Source organism: Pleurodeles waltl, chromosome 4_2 (assembly GCF_031143425.1).
Source record: "Pleurodeles waltl isolate 20211129_DDA chromosome 4_2, aPleWal1.hap1.20221129, whole genome shotgun sequence".
NCBI classification, from domain to species: Eukaryota; Metazoa; Chordata; class Amphibia; order Caudata; family Salamandridae; genus Pleurodeles; species Pleurodeles waltl.
The window spans coordinates 604,710,005-604,728,795 of NC_090443.1; the positions used below are offsets into that span (position 1 = coordinate 604,710,005).

Below are 18,791 nucleotides of genomic sequence, written 5' to 3' on the forward strand. Positions count from 1 at the left end.
ACCATTCCTGTCACTGACTGGAAGGAGGCTGAAAGCACAAAAAATTGCACAAATGGGGTATGCCCCAGTAAAATGCCAAAATTGTGTTGAAAAATTGGGTTTTCTGATTCAAGTCTGCCTGTTCCTGAAAGCTGGGAAGCTGCTGAGTTTAGCACCGCAAACCCTTTGTTGATGCCATTTTCAGGGGAAAAACCACAAGCCTTCTTCTGCAGCCACTTTTTCCAATTTTTTTGAAAAAAACGAAATTTTCACTGTATTTTGGCCAATTTCTTGGCCTCCTTCAAGGGAACCCACAAAGTCTGGGTACCTCTAGAATCCCTAGGATGTTGGAAAAAAAGGACGCAAATTTGGCTTGGTTAGCTTATGTGGACAAAAAGTTATGAGGGCCTAAGCGCGAACTGCCCCAAATAGGCAAAAAAAGGCCCGGCACAGGAGGGGGAAAAGGCCTGGCAGCGAAGGGGTTAAGATAGGCCCTACCTTTGTAGATAGATTTCTCAGCAAACATACACCAGCCCCTATTTTAATGCTATGCCTCTGTTTTCGGAACATCAGAAGTAAATGTAAAGCTGCACACGTTCCCCAATTAAATATAAGCAGTAAAGTAATACTCAGTCTGTGGGTTAACTAGGCGGGGACCTCCCTGTGTTTGCTGTGCCCAAGAACTGAACCTACACCTCTTTGGTGATGTCCAGTGAGGAAGAAACAGATCTAGAGTTGCTTCGTCTCTCAAAAAGTAGGCAAGCCCTAGAGATGGGCAGGGCAGCTCGCATTGGACAGGAGCAGGCTGAGTTGCGTATGGTAAGTGGCACAGCACAAAATAAGTGACATACTTTAAAGAAGCAATGGAATAACTACAAACCAAACCAGGGAACACCAACTCACTTCTATGCTCCTCATGTTAAATGTGTATTTGATCGATGTAGAATTCTTCATTTAGAAATCCATCACCTCCACCAATGCACATCACCAATGGGGGTGAATTGTTGTCATTTGGTGGCTTACATTTAAGTCACATCATTGGTCTGAAGCACTTTCCATATGAGCCCAAAAGAAAAATTTAGATTTACGCTTTCACTGACCTGCACATTGCCACATGTCAGAAGCTGGGACTTTTCGGTATCAATTAGTGTAAATGATCCAATTGCATCGCCATCCAAGTTCTCAGGGTCACGTGATTGCAAGAAAAATCCTTCAAAACGGGACCCCGACAGAGTTACTGAAACAGAAAAGTAAGATATTAGATATCTTAGAGATGATAAATGCATGATCATTAAAAATGGTATGGATATTAAAGGAAACCGGTCAAATTAACAAACCACTTTTACCTAAATCAATTTAAACATGAACAGTCACGTTTGATGCCTCAGTAAGATTTATTTAAATCCCGTGAAGTATGGGGTCAAGCACAGTCAATCATTTAACAATGATATTTTGGGGCAGTTCTCTTATAGTCTAGTAGATAATGGGGATAAGCATCGAAGGGCAAAAAATGCACTAGCAGAATTATTGAAAGCTTCCAAAACCATCTATAGTGACACTCTCAAATCTAAGACAGTACAGGTGTCAACCATGTATGTACCTGAAGTGGATAAAAGCTTGTTATTGTTCCAAAATGTGCTCAATTGAAGAAACCAGGAAGAGTGTTTGTCATCGGAACAAGCAGATTACAATCATCCTATGAAAAGCGGTTAACTTAAATTGCAAGATGAACTTAAATTATCAGGAGCAAGTACATCTTTTGGACCTTCACACCCAAATCCGAGCTCTGAAAATACAGCAACCCAAAAACCTCTAACAATGGGATATGATGGCAGCTGATGAAGGTCGGAGAGAAAAGGAGGTAGTCATATAAGAGAAGTGCAACAAAACTAAAACAACCTGTACATACCCATATGGAAGGTCTCAGGTAACTGTTTAAGTACACTGCATTGCATCAAGCAGAGAAAGAGGGCTGGGAGCGGACTGTTGAGGTGTGGGTGAAGACTACTGGCAGGGGACAGAGCAGTGTATGCACTCTGGCTTCCTTTTTTTCTTTTCTTTTTTAAATAAAGTGTCTTGGCATACACTCAATAGCTTTTTACCAAGTCTCTAAATGAAATCAGACATGCAAGAAGGGGAGAAGAAAGCAATAGTAAAATTCTAGACATTTCCCTATATCCGGATTAGATCTTAAACTGATGCAGTTGACATTGTGCCATTCATTGGTATAGAGGTCAAAACTGTCCTCCAAGCTTTTATGAATTAATTTCGCCAACAGAACTACAGGCCTCAGGATAGTTCAAAGACAATCAGTTGGCTGGACCTGGGCACCTAGCCTGCCACTTGCCTGTGGCCTCCATATATTGTTTATTCCAGCCGATCCGGGTGCCACCATTTGACCAAATGACACTGCTGCTGTCTGTTTTCCGATCCAGTTTTTTCCACTCACCGTTCTTCTGCCAAGAGACATCCTGCCCACCCCAGGACTTACTTAATGCAGGCCGCAGCGGCCTCTATTTCCTGCTTGTTCCGTCAGATCCAGTTGCCCCCTTTTGACCAAGTGACACCACTGCTGCCTGGACACTGCAACAAACACTACCACTGTGACAACCCACAGTCCGTAGGACCTTTCATCTGCACCCACTGCCACTTCACCTGCCACAAAACACACAAAAGCCCACTGACCAGCCCCACCCCGAATACATCACAGGCACCACCTGAACAATAACACCAACTCACATCTTTTCAACAGACGCTCACTATGCAAACACACCAAAGGTACTTGGGACCTTATCTCCACCCTCAGATCAGACATCCAATCTCTCACTGAGACCTGGCTCAACCACATTTCCTTGTCTGACCGCCACCGCAATACCCAAAGGATATAAGATCATCCACTGCGAGCGCATCAACAAGCCTGGCAAAGGATCACCATTATACACAATGAATCCATCCAATGCACCACCACAAATGATGATATCACCCCCACTATGGAACACCTCAACTTCAGACTCCAGAAGGACAGCATAAACACCATCAGGGACACCCCTGCCTACAGTCTTCCAGGACCACATCAAGCCTTCAACTTCATCATTGACTTCATTGTCCCAACTTTGCCATACACTTCAACAACTACATTTTCCTCGGTGAACTCAACTTCCATCTCAACAACCACAATGTCATCAACACTACCAACCTTCTCGACAGCATGAACAACATCAGACTCACCCAACTCATCCACAACCCCATGCACACTGCAGGCCACACACTAAACCCCATCTTCATCTCTAGAGACTTCATCAGGTACAGCCACACCACAGAACTCACCTGGACCAACCACTTCAGCATCACCAGCTCACGCACCTTCGCCAGAAGGGTTACCTTCGCCCCCCCCCAGTCTGTCCAAAGGCCCCCAACCACAGCTAGAGCAAAGTCCCAAAGGACACATGGATGAACACCCTCAACACCACTCACTTCATCTCCTCCAACAACCTAGACCAGAACTGTCAGAAAATTCAACAACTGGACCACCAACTACTACACTCCAATTGGCAACAAAACTTACAGAAGTTCCACCAAGCAGGCTAGGTGGTACACTGAACACCCCAGAACCCCAAGAAACAACACTGTAAACAACTGGAAAGGAGATAGCACACCAGCAAGGACACAATCAACAAGATCGCCTTCAAGACAGCCCTCGAACCACTATCACAGTTGAGAGAATGGAAGAAAAGGTCCTCAGTCTCACAAATTGATAACGCTTCAGTAACAGCAAAGAACTCTTCAACATGGTCAAAGAGTTCTCCAACCCCTCAGCTGCAACAAACAACATTAACCCCCTAATGGGAACTCGGCAAATGCCTTGCAAACTTCTTCCACAACAAGATTACCAACATCTACAGAACCTTCAAGCCCCAGCCCAAGGCCACTGGCTTGTTCAAGCAACACAACAACCCTGCTACCACCACAACTATCCGACTAACCAAATAGCCAGCTCACCCTGTAAGACACAGCCTCCATCATGATCTCTGCCCACTCAAGGGCCCCAAAAGACCTGTGCCCTCACCACATCTTCACCCTAGACGAAGCCAGAATCAGCCACGTACTCACCACTGTTCAAAACCTCAAATGCCATTGCTGCCTTCCTTGAGGACTGGACACATGCAAAGGTCAAAGACCTATTAATGAAACCATTGGCAGACACCAGCAAACTCAACAACTACAGACAGATCTCTCCTCACATCTGGAATGAAAACTCCTACTTGATTCCTCCCAATCCAGATTTCACACCAACCAAAGCACAGAGACATCCCTCATCGGGGCTGGCGACGGCATGCAAGCCCTACTTGACCAAAGAGAGACTGCAGCTCTAAACCTCCCGGACCTCTCTGCAACTTTTGATATGGTCTCCCACCACACTCATCACAAGGCTGCACAACAAAGGTACCCAAGGAGCCTCTCTCAGACTGATCACCTTTTTCTTCACTAGAAACACAAAAAGTTGCCTTTCACCATCCACCTCCAAACTCAAGGAAATCACTTATGGCGTACCCCACAGGATCCTCACTCAGTCCCACCTTCTTCCTCACTTATAGGACACCTCTGCCAGCATCATCAAAACTCACAGACTGAACATCATATCCTATACAGACAACAGACATCTCATCCTCTCCATCTCACCACCAACACCAAGTCCAACTTTCACAACTGCATGACAGACGTTGCCAACTGGATGAAAGACAAGTGCCTGAAGTTCAACACGGGCAAGACAGAGGTACTGATCTTCAGAAACAAAAGCACCCCCTCAGACACTTCTAGGTGGCTCTCATAACTTGGACCTACTCCTACTTCCACTGACCACGCTGGTAACCTACGCATCATTCTGGACAACAAGCTAACCATGATGACTCGGGTCAACTCGGTCTCATCCTCCTGCTTCTTCATCCTCCTCATGCTTCGTAAGAAATTCAAATGGCTGAACTGCAGCTATTTGTTGAGCTTCTGATGTATCGGAATGGGGAACCAGCAATCCTGACACTGTTGGTGGTCATTACATTCCATTCACAGGGTCTCAGATACTATTTCTTCAGTTCTGGGACTTCTAAATTTCTGGTTTTGCACAAACCTGCCTAATGATTTATTTCCAAAATTCATATCAACGTTCCATGATTTTTGGAACAGGGAATTCTCAATTTGGCTCAGAAGCTGGTACAATCCCTTTTTCCAAGATGCAAGCCAAATCAGTTTCTTGTGCCAGACTTCCAGAAGGGCTTCTCAGTCCATCACTTTGCCTGGCAGGCTGACATTTCTGAGCTTGCCTACCTTATCTTCTTTGCGTGAACATGATCTTTAAAGCTCACAGATTCTACTCCTTGCACTCTTAGTATGTCTTCAACATGTTTCAAGCCCCGAGGAAAAGATAAACCTCCACTCCACCTTCATTTATTAATCCTGCCAATGAAGCCTCAGTATCATAAAACTGTCAGTATCAGAAAGGTTTAGGTCTTAAACATTTCTCCCTCCTCTGCTAGGCTGGAGATCTTCTCTGTAGCACTGGATTGTTCCTAATTCTTACTGTAAAAGCATTGCCCCATATCAACTGTCATAGGGCACTGCTGGGCAGGCTCAAAGGTGCCCTGATGTCTTAAGAATTTAATAGTGCTATGTTTGCTTCTCAACTATGCCATTGTCATAGTTATCACCAGCCTTTCAGCCATTTCCACAAGCTCCCTCTTTTCTGCAACCTAGCCCAGAAGGGTTACTAGACCTTGTGGCTCTCTAGCCCGGCTACCAAACTGCATCTGTTTTTCAAGGTAAAACAATTTTACTTAATCCTTTTAAGGCTCAAAGAAGCCTCTGTAACCCAATTTCAGGATAGAATCTACTCAAATGTGTTGCAAGTATACTTTTGGTGTACATTCTCTTCCCTTCCTTGATTCATGATAAGCCAGAATCACAGACTTGCCCATGCAAACTGATCACAGAATGTTCCTATGATGGATCACTCTTCCATGCATGTTCTTTTTGTGCCACTTAGAAATAGCAGGGAACAGCTCCGGTTGCATCCAATAAAGCCTTAGTATCCCACCAAGCTGGTCCAACCTCTATGCTAGTGAGATGTGCCATACCTGCCCTCTGTTAACAAAGTGTGTTCCGCATTTCAGGTGCCCTATGTCGTAGTATTGGTCTCTCTGGGTAAAGCGGAATAAGGTTGCAAAGTAATTTCATGAATTCCAAAGACCTCTGGAAGAGATTTGAGGTTTATCATGTGTGACTGATGTTTCCCATGCTCTGCAGACTATCCTTTCCAAAACAAAACTATTAGTTAAGGTGGAAAGGAAGGGGAGGAAGGTGTCTGCGAGGGAGGCAGCTATGTCAGCAGGGCAGATATCTACAAAGGCATGATATGCACATTACATACACCTGGCTTCTGTCTAAATGTTGTTGAGGTGCACTGGCAAGTGATTACATGACAGACCACACCAAGTGCCAGAAATTAGAGCTCATAATGGAAAAAGTAGCAGAATACTGAGATGAGTCGCTATTGAGTAGAAGTGCCTATATTTTTTAACATCTTTAGATGAAAGATTGTAGAGGATATGCAATGGAAGATACTTTTCTTTGGAAAGAAAAAAAAAAAAAAAAAAAAAGTAAAATATGAATAGACGGTTATGATAAATTAGTATGTGATCAGAGAATAGGCAACATTTCAATATCACAAAGTTATACCAATGTAAGCACTCTGGATAGAAAAGAGTGACGGGCATCAGTCAGAGACAATCTGTTTGACAAGGTAGTTAGTCACTTCCCTACAATAGTGGGTTTGAGAGCAAAAATAGTATGTGAAAAAGTTATAAGAATTTAAGAGCAGGTACTGAGCTACAGAATATTAAATAAGACAGAGTAAAAAGGATGTAGCGTATATGGATATAAGGAAAAAATTCACCTTCCCCGATGACAGACAGTCCATATCTCCTGAATTCTTGCACTATTTCTAACGCATAGACTTGCACTCCAATGCTCAATTTTATGTAGTAGCATTTGATTCATATTGCTATTATATTAATCCATATATACTTGAATGTGTGCTTTAGAATTTCTCTTAAATGCACGTTTGGCAAATGTAAGCCAAGGACTCACAGAAATGACCCTGAAATTCAAACTTTCTATCGAAGTATATACTTTTTGACATCATCGCTCCTTTGGTTTTCAGTATTGGTGCTCCAAGCATTTTTTTTTTTTTAAGGATAGAAGAGTCTTCAATTCCTGCTTTTACAACTGAATCACATTTTAGCGTAAATTAAGTGCATCAACTATAAAAGGATTAGCAAATTGTGTGGAGGAAGTAGTAAGAGCAAAATTAGGACAGGAATAGATTTGTGTACTTAAGCAGTGTCATGGAATTTCTGATTACCTTAATGTTAGGTCTGAAACATGTGATTTCAGGACTGACTAGTAACCAAAAACCCAATGCCTAATTGTGCAAAACTACATGATTAAGCATGACTAAGCATGCAATCGTGTTATAGTGGTGGTTTAGCTTAACCCTGAGCTGTTAAACAACATGCTCTGAAGTACACCGTAAAAGCCTAGCCCAATTGTCCTTATTTCGAAACTTCCTTTAGCTCTTTATAAAATATTTTGTATTTAATTGTGTTCACAAACCAGCCTGTCCAATAGAGCAGAGCCATTCCACTTGGTACCATCATGTGTGGCACAATAATAACCAAAATGGTCTCAAACCAGAAGCCCCTTCCAAGAATTCTGAGGATTAGTTTCGGGTTGTCTCTGATGCTGACATTACAGTTATAGCTGTTGTGGTTCAGCCGTCAATAACAGAGATAATACAGATTAACACTTTACTACAATCGTATCAGTTGGCTGGACAATGTGTAGCACTGGACACTCCAAACTTAATGTTTTGCACAGCTCAGGGAACACAAATTTAAAGCAAAATAGACCATAGTCGGTCTGTCACATCCACATAACACTTGGTGCGTCATTAAATAGAACACCAACATTTTTTTTTTTTTTTTTTTTTTTAAAACAAGATAAAAATGACACGAATTATACAGACTAGCTTTAAAGCAAGCTTAAACTTTAAACCCTTTACCTTTGACTCGGTCCCCAGGCTTGAATATGTGTGAGTCCACTGTTACATTGTGCAAGGGAGAATCTTGTGCTTGATGTCCATGTTGAGGGCGCATGCTGCTGCAAGCACGTGTTACCTTTCCGTTTGCATAGCCAGCAACTGGGTCAAGGAAGATGCTAAAAACAGCTAGGATGACAGCAGACTGCTGAAGCATCATCTATATTGCAAATAAATAACAAATCAATTCACAAATGCACATTGGTAAATAAAAGTGAAACAACTGTTTATAAGGTCTTATTAACAATGTTATCTATTCAGGAAAAACGTAAAGATAATTTATACAGTGTTTTTTTCTCTCCTCCCTTTTCAAGAAATCTTGCATAATACTTCTTTCACATAATAACATTTTCAGATGACCTCTCTTTGCAAAATTAATATGGTTTAGTTTGAGCAGGTGTCTGTCTGCCCGAACGTAGCGCTGGAAATGATCGAAGGTTACCTAGACCTAATTTAGGATGCATTATTAATTGCATTAATTCGGCAGTCTCCTAAAAATTGCATTTTGTATTAAAAGCCTGCAGCAGCATTAGTAATAGTGAGAGACCCATACAACTTTTTCTCAACAATGGCACTGCTTCCTGGTTGCCTCCCCCGAAGCATTCCGAGTGATATGGAACTAATTGCTTATCAGTCATTATTCTAGCCAGATTTCGATTTTAAATAGTCCCATGGCAGGCAAGTAACCTTTTTAGTCCAGGTTTTTTTAACGATTTCTGCTCGTTTTCCATTGCAAACGCAGGAATATAAATACTGGAATGCAAATAAAAAAAAACAGCACTTAGACAAGATCCACAATGCCAGGCATGAAGCAAATGGCAAAATACCGTGCATCTGTAGTTTTTTTCTGTAGGTATGTGGAAACATTAACAATGGAGCACAATAGGGCTGACACAGAAAATATATCAAGGAAAGGGATTGTCGGGTAGGCACAGACAGGGGCAAATGGCAGTGCATCTTGCTGACAGTAACGCAAGAAAGCCATTTGACCCAGGCTTTTTAAAAATATATTTGTTTTATTTTTATTAATTTTATTATTCTTGCACAGCCTTCACATGACACAAATTATGCTAACAAAGAAAGCTATATTTTGTATTCATTATTAACTGCCTGACCTGTACTGGAATCTCAAAATTTGCTAAACTAATCTTAAACTTGCTACTTTATGAATAGGCTTCTAGCGTGAAGTCGTGCAGGAAAGGAGATGACAACGTGATCATGCAACTTAACAAATGTTCTTTCTTTTGGAGACATTGACAGATGAGATTGTGTAATGTTTCATTGTAGATTGAAATGTATCTTGTATTTAGAACTCTTTGTTTAAACTGTTCATGTCTCACGAGGTTCTTGTTTCCAGACTGAAGGATCAAATACTTTATCTGAAGACATTGTTCATTTTGTGCATCACTGTATTTCATATAAGAATGTCCAAGGGAAAGAACAGCTGGGGTCGCAGTCTTGCTGGCTCACTCTTGCTGACAGACTTGTTGGATTTGCTTACTCCCTTGTTGCAAAGCCTAATACTTTATGAGTTCTGGTAGCTTTACGGGCTAGACAGAGCTACAGACACTTGTTCCTTTTTTTATTTAATTTTATTTTATATTACACTGCCCGATACTCTGATTTAGATGATTTTCTATTGCTGAGCCTTGAATGTTCTTTTAAAAGAAAACTCTTTATGAGTTACTCAACTACAATGTACCTTTCTGACTTGGACAGGTATAATAGGAACTAGATTTATGGGACACGCTTTGTACTATGTTCGGTAATTTACGAGTGATTAATAAAGAAAACGATATAAGAAGTAATAATTAATAAACACTTTAAAAATTGACAAGGGGAAAGAGTACTTGATTTATGCTAAAGTTTTAAGTTTATGAATTGCAGTTTCCCTTTCCCCTCTCATTTCCAAGGTCCCTCCTGGGTATCTTAAGAGCTGCAGAGTTTTCAAGATAAATGTAGGAATCTCCATGTTACCAAAAAGATCCTGACTCAGAATGTTAAGTTAATGAGTCCAGGAACACACAAGATCACCTGCAACTACGAATAAAGCCAGATTTGCCAGAAGAGTTTGGTGGCGCAAGAACTATTACACCTTAATATGTAAAGAAAAGTAGGACCTCTACAAAAAGCTGCATGAAACTGAGGGAAGGTGGAACGTCAACCAGAACCACCATCTCTGGCAAGACTCCTTTCATGCTCTGCATCCACACTTATTCCATTATAAGAACAGCTGGCTGAATAATCGGGACCAGTTTAAGGATTTATTGAGTCAAGCTGAGTAGCGACTCCATTGTAGTTAAGCATTAAACATAATTTAGGAGTATACTCAAACCAAATTTACGTTTTGCTGTAAAAACCACAAAGAGTCATTGCTAGTGAGTTGGAATTAACTTAGAATATCCACTTCTGCTTTTACTTGAATGGTCACAATGCCTTGAACTGTGTTGTAAATGCTCAAAACTGCTCTTTTCTAAAACCTCAAAACATTTCGAAATATCTGGATGATTGTTTGCAGGATCCATCATTTCTCTTAGTATGTGAATGTGCAGTATACTGTGTGGCGCAAATGCTGGGTGACAATAGAAAGTCCCCACCAGATCTCCCTGCACTTCAAGGATTGTGCAATTTGCATATTATTTTGGCTTTCTGGACAGGTGCATTCCCTGCTCCCTCTCCGCGCACGTGCCATCCACTTCATTACCAGACTATCTGCTACGAAGTGCCACTTCCACTTCCAAATCTACCAACGAAGACAGCCTCAACTTAGCAGCAGCCGCCAAAGCAGGAGCCTGTGCAAGCAAAGGTTATTGAGAAGCCAAGACACTTCCCCAACATAGTCTCAAGCCAACAGCAGCAGGAGCCAGGGACAAACTGAAGGAACTAACAAGTACAAAGAAAGCCAAAGTGTGGAAGGGGCAAGTGTGGTTGGGTGCAGACCCCACAGTCTCTGCACCTGCGCCACCACTTGCCCTCATTGGTTTGTAGCCGTGATTCTATTACATTTAGTCTCCGCAGTTTCCACAACCAGGTGTGGTCTTCAGTAACAAGCAGTGTGAGGACCTCAGTAGCACTCAGCAATAAGGAGCGCCAACATTATATGAAGGACTGCAATGGCACCAGGGTGTGAATGGCCGAGAAGAAGGGAACCCTGGGGGGGGGGAAGCAAAACATGGAGCTGTAAGAGAGCACAGTCGTGCTCCCTCTAAGATGAGCAGAGGGGACCCAGACCTCATCTCTGGGCCCTCAAAGAAGCAAAGGGGGGGGGGAAATATGTGGGAGGGGCTGCAGGCCTGAAGCAAAGTTGGGGGGCACCATCGCACCACCCTGTGAAGGTGCTGGAAGGGGCCCCAAACCTCATACCAGGGCCCCACAGATAAAGCATCCCAGGTGAAACTGTCGCACCTCAGTGAAGATGGCAGCTGGCTTAGGACAGGGCCGGTGGCTGAAGAAGCAGCCAGGGAGCGCCATCACGGTCCCTGTGAAGATTGTCCAGGGGCCCCAGACCCCCCACAAACACAGAACCAAAGCCAGGGAGTGCAGTTGCACCCCCCCCCCACCTTGTGAAGACAGGCGGGCTCCAGACCCCATCCTGGGGCCCCACAAGAAGAGGAAACCCAGGAGCACTGTCATGCTCCCTGTGAAGTCGCAGGAGGGGCCCGGGACCCACGCCTGGGCCCCAAAGCACTGCTGCTGCACTCCACAGTGTGGTCCGACGCCCCACTCCCAGTACCCATGACTGGTGGGAGCAGAAGAGGGCGGGGCCACTGTGCACGTCTGCCCACAGGAGCGGGCAGACTACAGTGGTGCTGCTGGCTCACACCAGCAGTCAGCAAGCCGCTGCTCTCGCTTGGAGCTGGAGAGGGTAGCCAAGGGTGGGCTTCCCGAGCTGCCTTCTAACAAGGGAAACCATGCGGGGTGTCCGAGTGGGACCGGACACCCCAGGAGTCATAAAGTGGCAGTGCGAGTCCATAGGAATTGGGGAAAAAAAAAAGCAGGCAAACAGTGACAAGGGCAAAGAAGCTCTCCCCAGCGCAGTGGGAGAGCTGCTCACCAAATATGCATGGTCTTGATGGAGCGCCCTATAATGCCCAGCGGAGGTCTGCCCGCAGTGAGTGAAAATCACTCGTTTTCAGCTCATGATAACGGGAGGAGGACGGGGTCACCACCAAATGGATTCAAATGTGCAGGGGGAGCTGCAGAAGTAGCGCAGCCTCCCCCCAACCAGACGTTTTTTGTCCCCACCATAGGTTTGGTGGGACTTGAAAAGGGTAACACCCCCACCCCCCAATAAAAAAGGCTCCCATGTGTTTTAAACAACGTCCTAGCTGGAACGTTGGTTATGGAGTGCTGGAGCTGCGCCCTCCAGGGGCGAAGATCATGGCTGCAGTTCCTGTGACTTGAATTGTGATAACCGCAGGATTGTTATAATGGTGAACACTCGCTAGGGGAGAAAGGCTGTAATTGCAGGTGTTTTAAAAGTTATGATGTCCTTTAGGGACTATGGTACAAAAGGCAGCATGTTATGCTAAATGGGTTTTAAAAAATATGTGGTCACAGTGTAGAGGCCAATGTATGACTTGTGAAGGGTCATATGACAAGGAAACCTCTAGTGGTGAAGGATGGTATTACGTGATGTTTAACAAGAGTAATCTGGGAGTAATCGTAACAGCACAAATCCTTCCAAAATGTCAATACATGCTTCTTGTTCATGCTTATTTGAGTAATGAGACTGACAGCCACCAGTGATCAAAGTATATGTACTTTATTGCCAGTACTAGGTGTACTCACTCCAAGTTACAGCCAAATGTTGCATTGGGAACAAAGTAAATGTTATGTCAATTTGGTTTGTTGGATTATATCTCCCCTTGGGAGAGATCAGGATGATTACACAATGTTGTCCAAAAGTAATTCCATCAACTTGGGTATATTTGGACATTGTTGCGTGGTATTGAGTAGTGTGTGTATGTAATAAATATACTTTTACTTTATCAAAAGGAAAAGCACTGACGGGACAATCTTTATTGAGTGTTATTCTTGTGTGCTCGTGAATGGGCATTACTGACCCACACCACCTCCCTTGAGTAAGCCTTGGACAGCTCTGAAACGCTACCCTATGAGAGTCAAGCACTGCAATGGGGTATTTGGCTCCCAGTAGTGGTCGAGTGCAGACACATTACTTGTGCAGGCCACACAACTAATGACCCAACCTCCAACAACTGAAAAGCCAAAAGATAGCCAAAGTGTAGCAGGGGTGAGTGTAGTTGGGTGCAAACTACACAGTCTCCGCATCAGCACTAGCATTTACCCTCAATTGTCAGGAGCCATGATTCTATGACTTTTTGTCCCTGTTATTTTTACAACCAGGTGTGGTCTTCAGTAACGAGCAGTGTGAGACCCTCAACAGTAACCAGCATGTAGCCCTCAGCGATAAGGAGTGCCAACATTATGTGAAGGCCTGCACTGGCTCTAGAGGGTGAATCACTACCCAGAGTCCTACATTTAACAAGCACTGGCAAAGCTAATAGGCTTTGCCTATGCAAGAGATATTGGCTTTGCCAATATGTTTTCACCATACTGTACACCCGCGTAGATGCTTTTCAGCATGGTTAGTGTTGTAGAGTGGAGTAGAGTGGAGTAGAGTGGCATCGACTGGAGTGGACTGGAGTGGACTAGAGTGGTGAAGAGTGGCAAAGAGGAGTGGCATAGACTGGAGTGGTGAAGAGTGGCAAAGAGAGGATTGGCGTAGACTGGAGTAGAGTGGCAAAGAGGAGTGGTGAGGAGTGCAGTAGAGTGACAAAGAGAAGATGGCGTAGAGCGGAGAAGAGTGTCAAAGACTGCAGTGTCGTAGACTGGAGAAAAATGGAGCAGAGTAGAGAAGAGTGGCGCAAAGTGGAAGGTTTTGGGGTGGCATACAGTGTGTTGTGGAGTTGCATAAAGTGGAGGGTTGTGGAGAGGCATAAAGTGGAGGGTTGTGGATTGTGTAGCATAGTGGAGTGTCATCAAGTAGAGCAGAGTGAAGTGCTGTGAAACAGAGTTCCGTAGCAACAGCAGCAGAAAGGCAGCAGGAGCCAGGGCCAAACTGAGAAGCCAAAAAGAAAGCCAGTGTGTCAGGGGTGAGTGTAGTTGGGTGTAGATTCCAGTCTTGGCACCTGCACCAGTCCTGTAGTTTTCAATTCAGCCACAGCACTATGAAAGCCGTTCCCTTTCCCCTTCATGCTAGTGCTTGATCCTGTACACTGTCATTTCACATGGGAGCCTCCTTGTGCACCGACTTTAAATTTTTATGTATGTCACCTTGCCAAAATAGTCAGATACTTTTATTTTTAAATTGTATCATATTCTAATGATACACATCATCACATGCTTCCAATAACTAAGGGTCTGAATTAGTTTTGCGGCTGGGTTACTCCTTCACAAACATGATAGATATCCCGTCCCCCGTATTACGATCCCATTATGTCCTATGGGAATTGTAATATAGCGGACAGGATAAACGTCACATTTGTGACAGAGTAACCTGTCCCCCAAACTCTAAATCAGGCCCTACGTAGAGACTAAAGAAAAGTTTTTCTCTTCCATGTCCACATTACCCTTTAGATGAAGTCAACTGTATGAAGATTAACAGTGAAAAAACAGAGGTCCTTCTGTTTGGTGAAATTTTCACATGTTCCCCAGCATGGTGGCCTACTGACCTCAGCCCAAATCTCATTCCTGCAACATCTCCCAGGAAGTTTGGCATCATGCTGGACCACAGCCTTTCTATGGCCAATCAAGTAACTCAAGCTGCCTCAGATCGCTTTTGTATCTTGCACATGTAATGAAAATCCTTTAATTGGCTTCTACTTCCAGCACATAAAACCACCGAGCAGGGACGTATGACTTCCCATCTAAACTACTGCACCACCTTTGCTAGGACAAGGCTGATCAATTGCTGAATCACTAGCAAGTGACTCAAAACTGAGCTACCAGGCTTATCCTTAGCTTCTTGCCAAATGTAATTTCGGCCACAAACCTCTACATGGTCTCCTCTAAAGCTTCGCATGGCCAGGACGACTAGACATCATCAAAATGATGATGACTTCATTCTACAGGGAGTGCAGAATTATTAGGCAAGTTGTATTTTTGAGGATTAATTTTATTATTGAACAACAACCATGTTCTCAATGAACCCAAAAAACTCATTAATATCAAAGCTGAATATTTTTGGAAGTAGTTTTTAGTTTGTTTTTAGTTTTAGCTATGTTAGGGGGATATCTGTGTGTGCAGGTGACTATTACTGTGCATAATTATTAGGCAACTTAACAAAAAACAAATATATACCCATTTCAATTATTTATTATTACCAGTGAAACCAATATAACATCTCAACATTCACAAATATACATGTCTGACATTCAAAAACAAAACAAAAACAAATCAGTGACCAATATAGCCACCTTTCTTTGCAAGGACACTCAAAAGCCTGCCATCCATGGATTCTGTCAGTGTTTTGATCTGTTCACCATCAACATTGCGTGCAGCAGCAACCACAGCCTCCCAGACACTGTTCAGAGAGGTGTACTGTTTTCCCTCCTTGTAAATCTCACATTTGATGATGGACCACAGGTTCTCAATGGGGTTCAGATCAGGTGAACAAGGAGGCCATGTCATTAGATTTCCTTCTTTTATACCCTTTCTTGCCAGCCACGCTGTGGAGTACTTGGACGCGTGTGATGGAGCATTGTCCTGCATGAAAATCATGTTTTCTTGAAGGATGCAGACTTCTTCCTGTACCACTGCTTGAAGAAGGTGTCTACCAGGAACTGGCAGTAGGACTGGGAGTTGAGCTTGACTCCATCCTCAACCCGAAAAGGCCCCACAAGCTCATCTTTGATGATACCAGCCCAAACCAGTACTCCACCTCCACCTTGCTGGCGTCTGAGTCGGACTGGAGCTCTCTGCCCTTTACCAATCCAGCCACGGGCCCATCCATCTGGCCCATCAAGACTCACTCTCATTTCATCAGTCCATAAAACCTTAGAAAATCAGTCTTGAGATATTTCTTGGCCCAGTCTTGACGTTTCAGCTTGTGTGTCTTGTTCAGTGGTGGTCGTCTTTCAGCCTTTCTTACCTTGGCCATGTCTCTGAGTATTGCACACCTTGTGCTTTTGGGCACTCCAGTGATGTTGCAGCTCTGAAATATGGCCAAACTGGTGGCAAGTGGCATCGTGGCAGCTGCACGCTTGACACTTCTCAGTTCATGGGCAGTTATTTTGCGCCTTGGTTTTTCCACACGCTTCTTGCGACCCTGTTGACTATTTTGAATGAAACGCTTGATTGTTCGATGATCACGCTTCAGAAGCTTTGCAATTTTAAGAGTGCTGCATCCCTCTGCAAGATATCTCACTATTTTTGACTTTTCTGAGCCTGTCAAGTCCTTCTTTTGACCCATTTTGACAAAGGAAAGGAAGTTGCCTAATAATTATGCACACCTGATATAGGGTGGTGATGTCATTAGACCACACCCCTTCTCATTACAGAGATGCACATCACCTAATATGCTTAATTGGTAGTAGGCTTTCGAGCCTATACAGCTTGGAGTAAGACAACATGCATAAAGAGGATGATGTGGTCAAAATACTCATTTGCCTAATAATTCTGCACTCCCTGTATATACTTTAAATGATCCCCTTCTGTTATCCACATTCATTCTTCAAGAAAGTTTACAAACATCATAATCTACATTTAAGAAAAGGTAAAAATCAAGAATTTAACCAAAGGTAAACTTTCAAACAACTGAGAGGTGTGAACCTTCTTAATTTGAATATGTATCAAGACGCTATAAGATTACTGCAAGCTAACCAGCTGCGCCAAACCTTTTCCTACTTGACTCATCCAGATCAATACAGCCTTTTGCCGGCCCACAGCACCCCACATTGTATCCGGATGGTCCATGTGGCCATCTCCCAGGCGCATCGTCTTTGTTGCCCTTTAGTCCTGCTCCTAGTGGATTTTGATACGGCCTTTGACATGGTCAATTGTTTCTTCCCGGGTGCCGTGTTGGAGAGAGCTAGGTTGGGGATTCATTTTCATGCTATTGTTAGCCTTCTACATACTCGTCCGACTGCTCAAGTACAGGTTAACAGGACCCTCTTTTTCCACTTTTCGTTCTGTAGGGGCTCCCAACAAGGGTGCACCCTTTCCCCTCTTTTATTGGCCTTAGCAATTGTGCCAGTTGCATAACTGTGATGCTCGTAAACAGGGGTGGTCTTGGGATGATGGCCCTCACACCGCACGGCTGGAGGGCTTTGCAAAATGGGGTAAGATAGGCATCACTCATCTCAAGGACGTTTGGGAGGGTACTCATATAAAGGCATTTCAAGAACTGCAGGAGCAGTATCAACTTTTTCATACTCAGTTCCATAAATACCTGCAGTTGCGACATGCCCTTTCGGCCAGTATTCCACCTGACGCAGATTTCAGCCCTCTTGAGGCTAAATTGTTAATGGGGAAGCTACACAAGGGTGCCATTCAACAGAGATACTGCTCTCTAGTCATTAATGCCCCAGACCACTTCCCCAAGTTGAGGTGGAAGTGTGAGGCTTGGGTGGGGGAACTTGATGATGCTGAATGGTGCAAGGCCAAAATGACCCCACCCCTCCCACACACCCCAGGAGTTAGGTAAGAGCAGCAGAAAGCACGTCGGAATAGCTAATTACATTCACATGACTTTAATGACCCCACTGCAGCTTCACTGAACTGGTAGGATCTCCCAGGCCAGCTGCTACTGACACCTGATGCAGATTTCTTCCACGTGGTCTGGTATTGTCATAAGCTGGATTCTCTTTGGGAGAAAATAGGGCGAGAGCTCTCATCACTCCTGGATAGGCCATTGGACCTTAATCCCAGGGTGGTCCTGCTGAGGTTGCTCGAGGACGTGGAAGGGCAAAGTGCAGAACGTATCTTTAATGGGGTTGCCACGCTATTTGCCAAGCATGATATCACCCACAAATGGAAGACTCCAATTCCATCTCACCCCTGAGGCAGAGTAGGGTAGATTTGTGTGCTCAACAAGAACAGAAATCTACGCAGCTTGGGGCTGCCACCGGAAACATGAGAAAATATGGGGCAGATGGTGGGGCTATCACAGGCTGGATGTGGGGGAATGACTAGGTTTCAACTATGTTTTGAAACATACTTTGTCATGATTAGGTGACTGTGGTCTTGGTTGTATTAATGCACACTGGCAGACACAATAAAATGTGTTTATATAAAAAAAAATTAAAAAAAAGAGAAGGTTTACTCAAGTAAATACATACAGCACTTTATTGTGAAGATCCAACCAGTCTCCCTTGGGTCACACTGAAAGCCTCACTCAGTCTTCGCATTCCTCTACCCCATTCCCTGCCACCAGCAAGAAGGAATTCTATACCTCCAGAGTTCCCTTAAGCCCAAATAAAAAAGATAACTACTCATTTACCTTGAGCAACTAAACAGCTTATCAGAGTTAGACTTGTTAAATAGCTTTATGGTTCAATAACCCCCTCATCTATCCTCAAACATTATGTTAAGTTTGGATAAATCACTATGTTTTCTACTGCTAAAGTCTTTGAAGAAGGCTCCTGAATTTATTTTCAAACACTTCAAGCTCGGCATAGCTTTTGTGCTTCTGCAAAGAAGA

At 43.7% G+C, this 18,791-nt stretch overlaps 1 protein-coding gene across 5 annotated transcripts in view; it reads right to left on the reverse strand.

Annotated features, from left to right (window-relative positions):
* FRRS1 (ferric chelate reductase 1) overlaps positions 1 to 18,791 on the reverse strand; it is a 268,799-nt gene that overhangs the window by 196,487 nt on the left and 53,521 nt on the right. For all 5 annotated transcript variants that reach the window (XM_069232144.1, XM_069232146.1, XM_069232147.1 and 2 more), the window contains exons 2-3: positions 8,093 to 8,288; positions 1,080 to 1,216 (exon numbers count right to left, since the gene is read on the reverse strand). In XM_069232144.1, the coding sequence (XP_069088245.1) occupies positions 1,080 to 1,216; positions 8,093 to 8,288 (333 nt within the window). The remainder of the gene's footprint in view (positions 1 to 1,079; positions 1,217 to 8,092; positions 8,289 to 18,791) is intronic.